Below are 9,587 nucleotides of genomic sequence, written 5' to 3' on the forward strand. Positions count from 1 at the left end.
CTTTCAGTATTATAATTTTTCGGAATAAAATATAGCAACCCGCCCGGGCGGGTCGCTAGTACATAATAATAATATAATCACAGAAATTTTTAAACATCCTATAAAGAGAAGAGATGTATATTTTACATGGAAATATATTGAGATGTATTAAGATGTATTAAAATGTAAATATATATTTTCATATAGCTCGGAATCTTAAGAAACGAAGATGTAAAAATATACACTGTTGTGTGTGGTCTCGTGACGATTTCTATAGAAAGATGTATCGAGATGTATCGTGCTATAATATACATCTTTACATCACCTGCTCTGTGTGTGACAGCCTTTAGCCGGCGGACTGCATGGCGGACTGTAATGCAGGATAGTGAATGGGCCACTTAAGGTCCAGATGGTCCACAGAACCACAGTATAGCAATATGACATAATATTAATATTGCTATACTGTGACAGAACCTGTACGTTTGCTTTCAAAATTCAAAGCTGATTTTTTCAAAGTTGATTTTTTTGGAAAAGTCTGTCAAGAAAGAGTTTAGGCTTGACTCTTGACGCAGTACACCCCACTTCCTTCCAAAAAATTAATAAGCTCTTACCACGCTTATGCCGCGGCTGCACATGCGTCTATCGTACGAACTACGAAGCTTTGTGAATTTTGATATGACTATTGACTTAAAAGGCCCATTCACTATCCTGCATTGCAGTCCGCCGTGCAGGACTGCGCAATGACGTAGTCCACACATTATCCTGCTTTGCCGTCCATCTAGGGATGTGATATACTTGCAAAATTCAATATGAGGACTTCTAAATACGAATACTTAACGAAACGAAGCATATAGGCATGCTCTACGTGGAAAATTAAGATGGTTTTGTTAGAGTAGAATCTTCTAAAGTGTAATTTGAGGGAGAAACAATAGTTTTTTTTTAATGACGCGGCTCACGTGTCATACACCACATGTTAAAAACATATATGACACGGCTGCCGTGTCATCCACACTGAATCAGTAAAAAGTTTTTTTTTATTTTATTTACACGATTTTGCTCCTTATTTCCATACAGATTGAAGTCCTATGCAAGTATTTTCAGGGAGCCTTAGTGATCCAAGAGGAAGGTTTATAAGTATAATAACATTCATCAAATATTGGAGAAATACTGTTATTGTTGGGGTTTCTAATGTCGTGAATCGTGATGTCGGAAATAATTACATTTTTTCCGCTTACATTGCAAACGCAGGCTGAACCCTACGAGTTTATCAAAATAATGTACCAAGTATTGTACGTCATATTGAAAAGGTCTACAGATAACTCCGCGATGGTAGGTATATAATATTGTCTATCTCTTATGGATATCCCACAATACCAGTTTTTTGTCATTTACTTTTAACGACAAATAATGGGTAATTTCCGAAGCGATTTTAATTAATACAGCATTAATCCTTATTCAATTAAACACTTTAAATACATTGTTGATTTAGTATAGATCTATATGGCTCTTTATAGCATATGATTTAAATGAATATTATCGAAGATAATATTACATACAGCTCGACAAGGCTTTAATTTTCCGTAGCTTGACTTGAGCTTGTTAATAAAATTTTCGTAAAAGTTTCGGCTACGGGTCACTAGTGGCAGTGTCATCGCTTTGCACGGTCCCTATACATTGTGAATCAACCTTTTTTGCCAGATACCATACTGCCAGAAATTCAGTGTTCCCAACTTAGGGGTTTTCCCCCCAGATTTAGGGGTTAAATAAGTGAGATGGGATTTTTTTAGGGGTCTAAAATTTTTAGGGGTATTTTCAGGGATTTTTATACTTTTTAATATTTTTAAATTGTTGATATTAATATTAATTATTTCTTGACCTAGCGACTTCTAGCGACATCTATTACGTAATTCTATGACCACTCTGTGGTGACTGGCGGCAATACTGATGGTCCGATTTACATTAAATCGTAATGATGTCACTTGTGCAACATTTAATCCAACAAATAAAATGTTGAATTTATTCAATAATAAGATGTACGACTTCAAAACATCTGAATCTTCAGATGAAGATGAAATATTTAACTAAAATTAGCCCAATCCGTTCAGCCGTTTTCGAGTTTTAGCGTTACTAACATAATTGAAAATCCATTTTTATATATATACAGATTTTAGGGGGAAAACAGAAAAATTAAGGTGATTTTAGGGGTTTTTGACACCAATTTAGGGATAAATATTTTTGAGAGGTGGTAACACTGGCCAGAATCCAAAAAAAAACTTTATGTCAAAGAAGCTTTATAGCGGAAGGAAATTTTAAGGTTATTATTTATGTTATTTTGGTGTTTTTGAACATTAATAATTATGAAATTAATTAAAATGCTATTTTTATATACCCTGAAGTGACGTCACAGGTTGCTCACTAACTATTTTAACTTTTCAGATAGGTACCAATAGTTACAATGTTACCTGCAAGAAACACAGCTTTGATTTCAAACATTATAAGATGTATGTCTTCAAGTCCAGCTGAATTTGTGAATAGAAATCCTAGGAATTTAGAACGGATGCGTATTGCTCGTAAACCAGATGGTTATCATTTGGAAAAACCAGGGCGAAAGTTTTGGCACAAGTAGGTTTACTGCTTCCAACTATGACCTTTATTTTTTATAATATTGAACCTTTGTTATTAAATTGTTATAATATTTTAAATTAAAATTGCAGGCTTGTATTAACACCGAGCAACAGAACCATCAAAGCAGAAGTTGTACATTTCATCAATGGTCCAGTGATCACGGCACAAACATCAGAATGGGCAATTCGGAGCCAGCTGTACAGCATCACTGATACTTGTGCTTATATGAACCTAGGCAGAGTATTTGCTCAAAGGTGCTTAGAGAGTGGAATCACAGAAATGTTTTGTGACTTGGAAGCTAAAGAGGGTGGAAAAGTAGACATTTTCCTTAAAGAGCTTGTAAAAGGAGGTGTGAGATTACAAGAAATGGATGTCTACAAGAACCCCTACCCAACAGATGAATTTAGACCAGAAAAACCTTGGGAAGTTACTGAAGAATAAGAATTATGTTAATCATAGGATAGTATGTAAATAAATTTGCTTTTAGCGTCTAGATAATCTTTATTAATCCTTTGATCGTGGATTCTTGGAAATCTAATATCTATTGTTATTCTATTGTGTCTCGCTCACCGGTGAGCTTATGGGGCTTGATGGGTTAATATACTTATTATGTCTTTCTGCCTACTCGTTACTCCTAATCATAAACCTATAATGCTAGTATATATTATGTCTATGCTCCTAATATTCAAGTCGTGTTACACTGACACAGCACAATCGGCACTTCCTATATTACACCAAAGAGAATATAATCACTACGTATTACACTAACATCTTTGTCAATTTCGCGCTGAAACAAGAAAATATAGGCAGCCTAAAATAATATAATATAGCAGTGGTCCCCAACCTTTTTTTCATGTGGGCCACAATTCACAAAGTCAAACATATAGCTGCAATACCATATTGCAGCTATATGTTTGACTTTTTGAATTGTCTATCTATCAAGTACCTGTCACAAATTCTTATTGTATTATCAAAACGCGTCCCTATAATATGTTATAAAATATAAAAAAGTGAAGAAATTAAAAAATGGCAACATCATAGTGTCATCCCTTTTTGATTATATTGAGTTGAAAGGGATGACTCTACGATGTTGCAACTTTTTAATCTCCTTACTTTCTTGACAGACATTCGTAATCGTTACGAAAAAAAATTGGAATACGACCTTTACTTTTACGTGTTTGCCATATTATCTTGGTTATATTTAAAAAAAAACAATTTTAGTTCCGGTCAATAACTTGGACAAATTAAAGTAAAGTTCAATAATTGGTCGGTGATTATGAATTTACAATATGTTATTCATAGTAACAATAATTTATATACTTATATTTATAAAAAACTAAACGTAAATAGGCCATTTGTATTATCTAATTTTTAAATATAACTCAACTGACACGTCTGAAAATGGCGGAAAACAATGGCGTCTATTTCTTTTTTCTGAAGGTTCGACTAGAGAAATATACGGTTGTCTCTTTCTTTCTAATGCAACATCTCGTATGCGGTGAGGAACGCTTTGTGATCGATATGTCCACGTGACCTGTCGTAGTGTCGAAATTTCTCAACTGGATTCAACAGTCCAAACGTCGTGTAATTGCGAATGCAAAATGTTGAGATATTTGTGTTGCCTTAAAAATATTATTCTTTGTGGTTAAGTTTCTGTGTTTGTTAAAATGCCTGCATCAATCGGTGTTAACTTGCGCGTCACTGGCCACTGCAGCCAAGGCGGGAGAAAATATATGGAAGACTTGTTTTCTGTAGCGTATCAACAAACTGAGGATGAAAGGGACTTGGAATACGCCTTTTTCGGTATATACGACGGTCACGGTGGAGGAGAAGCTGCTGCCTTTGCCAAGGAACACTTGATGGGTTCTATTGTCAAACAGAGGCAGTTTTGGTCGGATAATGATGAGGACGTCCTGAAAGCCATTCGCAATGGTTACATGTTGACCCATTTGAATATGTGGAAAGAAGTAGGTAAATATCGAACCCAATGAAAGGATTTCAACTTCTTTTATTCCTACTTACCGCGTTCTTGGAAGAACGAGTGATGGAAACGAATTATGTGCTTGACCTTGCAGTAATTGTATAGGTGTTGGTTAGTTTTTGTCTAAAGATTTGGCATTGAAGTGCAAAAAAAAATCTTAGGCTGACTTTATCGCAAGTTTTTATTCACATTGTTGCACAATTTTTGGGTGTCTCCCACGGCTTGCAAAGTGAAAGCTGTTTTACCAGTTCGGTTGCTATCACTTAAATGTGGTCTTCCATAAAAAAATCTTAAAGTAAAATAATTGCTTTCAGTTTTTGTGGTAGTGCACAAATATGCTTAGTACTCGTTTTACTTAAAAATAATCTCTTCTGTTTACTAACAATTACTAATGTTGTTCTGAGAAATCAAATTGTTTTTGTGCTTCAATTGTTTTATCTTGGCAATATTAACATTCATTGGATAATGTTCATATTAAAAAACTATTAAACTAATTAGTACGTACTTGCAAAAACAGGTACCTATGATATGCTTTTTATTGTAAAATTAGAAATAAAACATGCTGTTTTCCAGAAAAATGGCCAAAAACTGTAACGGGATTGCCAAGTACAGCGGGAACTACAGCCAGCGTAGCGTTTATAAGAAGAGGAAAAATTTACATTGGCCATGTTGGAGACTCTGCTATTGTGCTCGGTTATCAAAAAGATGGTAATTATCAAAATAAATAACTACATATTGTTTTATAACAAGCATAAAACTGTTTTGTGATCTCTTCTTTAGTCCAAAAATAATTGTGTTTTCTTGAACATTAGAATGTTTGTGGAATACTGTGGAAGAAATTAATATTTATTTTTGGAATAGCTGATTATTTAGTCTCTATGGCTTGGGGGTTAGTGTTGTTTAAGTTGAGGTTGCAGATTCATATCTTGAAAGTGGGGATGAAAGTTTCCAATGAAGTTTCAAATGGACGAAAGTTTGTGTATGTGTTTTAAATGCATCTGTTAAGTCTTAAATGCATACACAGTATTTAATATTCTTCCATTTAATAAAATGTGATATTCCAGATAAATATGGAGAGAATTGTCCATAGACATAATATTATAATTTTTCATATACATCTTTATTTACTTATTAAATTAACAGGGTGTGATGAATGGGCGGCTAAACCTCTCACTTTGGATCACAAACCAGAGTCGGCACCGGAAATTGATCGTATACAAAAGTGCGGTGGGAAAGTTGTGGCCAAAGCTGGAGTCCCAAGGGTTGTTTGGAACCGACCGAGGCTAGAGCACAAGGGACCGATAAAAAAGAATGCCCCCATAGATGAAATACCCTTCCTGGCTGTCGCACGATCACTCGGCGATCTCTGGAGCTACAACCCACAGAATGATGAGTTCATCGTCAGCCCTGATCCAGATGTTGGAGTGTTGACTATTGATCCTACCAAGTTTAGGTATGGAATGTTTGTAATAATTTACATAATAAAGTATTAAAAAAAAAAACAATGTTAAAAAGTAGTTCTTATGCTAAGTACTCACATACGGTTTTGCTCGATAGTTTTACTCCGAATCAAAGGAAATGATATATTTGACATATTTAATTCTCGGAGCCGGCTCGAAGCGAGCCTTCGAGCTGTCAGTTTTGCGGTCCACACAGTGGTTATTGCTCGATTTGGAGTAAAACTATCGAGCAAAACCGTATGTCAGTACTTAGCATAACAAAGACAGTAAAAATATGTTAATGAAATTAAATTTATTAAATAGTTCTGCTGCAAGGGAGTGTCACCATGAACTATTTTCTTTAGGCTACATTTTGGGACAAAAAGTTGTGTGATAATCAAATGCTAAGTATTGCTATACCAAACTTGATCTAAATCTGTTCAGCACTTTGTGTGGAGAAATTAGAAACATACAAACTTATTATTATAATATGGATGTGTGTTATACCAAGTGATACTTAAGTTTTGGTTATTATATTAGACAATGCAGTTTTATCTATTCTCCACAAAAGTTTTCATTAATCTAGGTGTAATACAACATAAAAATGCTTGGGTAACCAAATAAATATTTCTAAAATATATTATATTATGCCTAATATTATTACTTTTATTGCAGGTGTCTTATTTTTGGCACCGATGGATTATGGAATATGATATCTCCAGAAAGCGCTGTAAATTTGGTTCAAGCAACTGAAAAGCACAATGAAGCAGCATTAGTAGGAGGAAATGCCAACCAGCCTAGGGACTGGTTAAATCCATCCAAAAGCCTAGTTGATCATGCTTTAGAAAGGTATGCGGAATCATCTATCTGTTAATTAAAATATTTATGGAGCCATTTACAACATGACTATCTTTAATTTTTTAAATTTGTTTTTCAGGTGGTCAAATACTAGAATGAGAGCAGATAACACTTCTGTCGTGACACTAATGTTAGACCCACCTGGACCACCGAGAGCCACTGTGCTCCTCTCCAGGTCTAGTGCTCAAAAACCTCAGCCCACTACGGTCCCACCTACAGTTCCAGTAACAATAGGAGTTCCCGATGCCCCATCTAAATCAGAAGACCCCAAAACGGATGTTACTACTGAATCAGAACCAGAAACTCGCCCTGTGCCTCAGAATGGCTTAACAATAATGACTCGGTACTCTGACGTCGATAAGCCCTCACCACCCACAGAGGAGAGTCCAAAGACACCTCTACCTCCGTGCGCGACTTTAGATGGCAGGTTCTCCGTCGGTCATCGCGATGAGTCGCCCAAGGCGGACGATAACACCACCGACCAGGAAGTCATCAGCAACTACGGCAATCCGGCAGAGTCATATTTCATGGTCAGACTGTTGAACCGATCGCGAATCGTCAACACGCTCTCCGACGTGTACGAGGAGATCGTGAACGGGCAAACGGCCCCCGCAGCCCGCGAGCCCTCGCCGTCGCCCACCACCGCGCTATCGGACGCCGCGCTCGCCGACCCCGTCGCGCCACCCGCCGACGTCTCGACGGACGAGACCAGCATACAGATCAACGAGGTCTCCTCCAGCTCGCCCACCGAGGCGCCGCCGCGGCCTCGCGCCAGAAAGGTGAAGACTGAAACTAAACGTGACACCCCTGTGGTGGCCTCCAATGACCGCGTGCTCCGGTCGCACCACGAGGTGGAGACGCCGAGTCGGCCGCGCACGCGCCTGGCCGCAGGCCGCGCGCGCCCCGCCGAGCCTGCGCCCGTCGAGCGCGTCGTTATCCTCACGCGAAGGACGCCCGCCGCGCCGCCGCGGGCCGACCGCCCGCCCGACGAGGATCGCCGCGTCATGCGCTCGCAGAACAACAACGGACCCACGACGCGCGCCGCCGACGTGCGCGGGGCGGGAAACTGTTATGGCGCCCCGGGGACACGGCGGGCCCCGGCGGCGCGGCGGGAGGCGGCACGGGGCCGCTCCAAGGAGAACATGGGCGGCGCGCTGCGACGGGTGCGCGCGTGCGCCGTCCGCGCCGAGCCGTCGCCGCCGCGGGGCCGCGCGCGCCGCCCGGGTAGCGCCGAGCCCGAGGTGCACTCCACCACGAGCGAGCGCGCGCTGCGCAGCCGCAACGAGCCCGACGACCGTCCGCCGGCAAAGCGGCCGCGCGCCGCGCCCGCTGCCCCACCGCCCGCCAAGCGCCCCGCCTGGTCGCGCTCGCGGCTGCGGCGCCGCCTGCACAAGTAGCGGCGCCCCGCGCTTTATGTGTCACGGTTACCTTCGAAAATAGACGTAGGAATTATACTATAGTACACTAGGCGACGGGATTTTGAGACGTTCACCTCGTTTGCAGCATTTGTATAGTTGGCCTTTGGAGAGATATAATACATAATTGTATATTGTATACGCTTTCGTAATAATATGGAACATACGACCGAGGATAGGTCTCGCGAGTCGTCGGCTTAAATAAGCAGGGTTCTCTCGGAGCCCGTAGTCTAGGGTGCTGCTAGTATAATGCTCTGTCCGTGCCTTTGAAGCCGCGGAGGACGCGTGCGTCCCCGCGTTTCGAGATAATATATCCAAAGATGAGTGCGTCGTATACGGTTAGGTGTCTGCTGTCGCGCGGTCGGTCCGTCCCGGGGGCGGGCTAGTCCGCCGTAACAATAGTACAAACGTGTATAGTGCATAGATTACTATTACAACACGTGGACCAGGCGGTAAGTTAGCCCAATAAATATTTATTTTGTCTATATTTATAGCACCTCTCGCGTTGCATTTAACTTTAGGCAGAGTGGAATGTGATTCGCGGCGACGGGCCGCTGAGGCTACGCTACGTCGAGGACGTATTCTAAATTTATCCCTAGTAGTAATATTACCGACAGTGCTTTTCTCAAGATACTAGCTTAGGTAAATATAAGATAAAAAATATTATATTTTTTGTACAGTTGTCATCAATTTAGTGTTAAATTATTTGTGTAAAGGTTTTTCTATTCAAATGTACTAGTTAGTACATCGGGTTATTCTTTTAAGAAAGGAATTATTTACTTCCTATGGAGTTTTATTGTCTGTGAGTGCCGACTGCCACTGGCCTCTGCAACCGATTGGTGTTGGTTGTTGTTATGTTCTATCTAGCAATTATATTCAACTCGTTTCAATTACTCATGGTGATTGTTTTATTAAATCAACATGGTGCTTTTTATTCTTGTATTAAGAGATTAAATACATAAACTATTTATTTTACACAAAACAAGAATTGGCATGAATTACTCTGAAATCATATTGTTTTAGCTTTATTTTTTCGTTTTCTTTTAATACATAATGAGCGGTGTCAGGTCGGTTTTTATAAGTAATGTGTTTCCATTATTATGTATATTGTATTTCACAAAATACCGCAACTATACAAAGTCAAGTTTCTCTTGAAAGTTTTATACTTTATTTAATTTCATACTTTGTTTTACTTCATTAGGTAATTAGTCCATCGAAATGTTACATGAGCTTTGCATTTATAAGAGGACGCAATTTTATTTTTGGTACATGTAGGTGGGGTCAATAGAA

General features: G+C 39.5%; 2 protein-coding genes across 2 annotated transcripts; both read left to right on the forward strand.

Annotated features, from left to right (window-relative positions):
- Positions 1–2,252: 2,252 nt before the first annotated feature.
- LOC121727764 (39S ribosomal protein L18, mitochondrial) lies at positions 2,253–3,092 on the forward strand. The gene is made up of 3 exons (XM_042115751.1): positions 2,253–2,293; positions 2,416–2,601; positions 2,694–3,092. Exons 2-3 carry the CDS (start codon positions 2,435–2,437, stop codon positions 3,043–3,045), a joined length of 519 nt encoding a protein of 172 aa, XP_041971685.1. The 5' UTR covers positions 2,253–2,293; positions 2,416–2,434; the 3' UTR covers positions 3,046–3,092.
- Positions 3,093–4,084: 992 nt separating this feature from the next.
- On the forward strand, positions 4,085–9,319 carry LOC121727765 (protein phosphatase 1B). Its single transcript, XM_042115752.1, has 5 exons — positions 4,085–4,575; positions 5,159–5,293; positions 5,729–6,038; positions 6,700–6,873; positions 6,962–9,319. The coding sequence occupies exons 1-5, from the start codon at positions 4,272–4,274 to the stop codon at positions 8,277–8,279; spliced, it is 2,241 nt and encodes a 746-aa protein (XP_041971686.1). The 5' UTR covers positions 4,085–4,271; the 3' UTR covers positions 8,280–9,319.
- Positions 9,320–9,587: the final 268 nt, after the last annotated feature.

The sequence above is a fragment of the Aricia agestis genome, chromosome 6, assembly GCF_905147365.1.
Source record: "Aricia agestis chromosome 6, ilAriAges1.1, whole genome shotgun sequence".
NCBI lineage: Eukaryota > Metazoa > Arthropoda > Insecta > Lepidoptera > Lycaenidae > Aricia > Aricia agestis.

Coding starts and splice junctions, on each gene's coding strand:
- LOC121727764 (XM_042115751.1), top strand. CDS start 2,435: ATGTTACCTGCAAGAAACACAGCTTTGATTTCAAACATTATAAGATGT. Junction 2,602..2,693: donor GGGCGAAAGTTTTGGCACAA/GTAGGTTTACTG, acceptor TTAAAATTGCAG/GCTTGTATTAACACCGAGCA.
- LOC121727765 (XM_042115752.1), top strand. CDS start 4,272: ATGCCTGCATCAATCGGTGTTAACTTGCGCGTCACTGGCCACTGCAGC. Junction 4,576..5,158: donor GAATATGTGGAAAGAAGTAG/GTAAATATCGAA, acceptor GCTGTTTTCCAG/AAAAATGGCCAAAAACTGTA. Junction 5,294..5,728: donor GCTCGGTTATCAAAAAGATG/GTAATTATCAAA, acceptor TTAAATTAACAG/GGTGTGATGAATGGGCGGCT.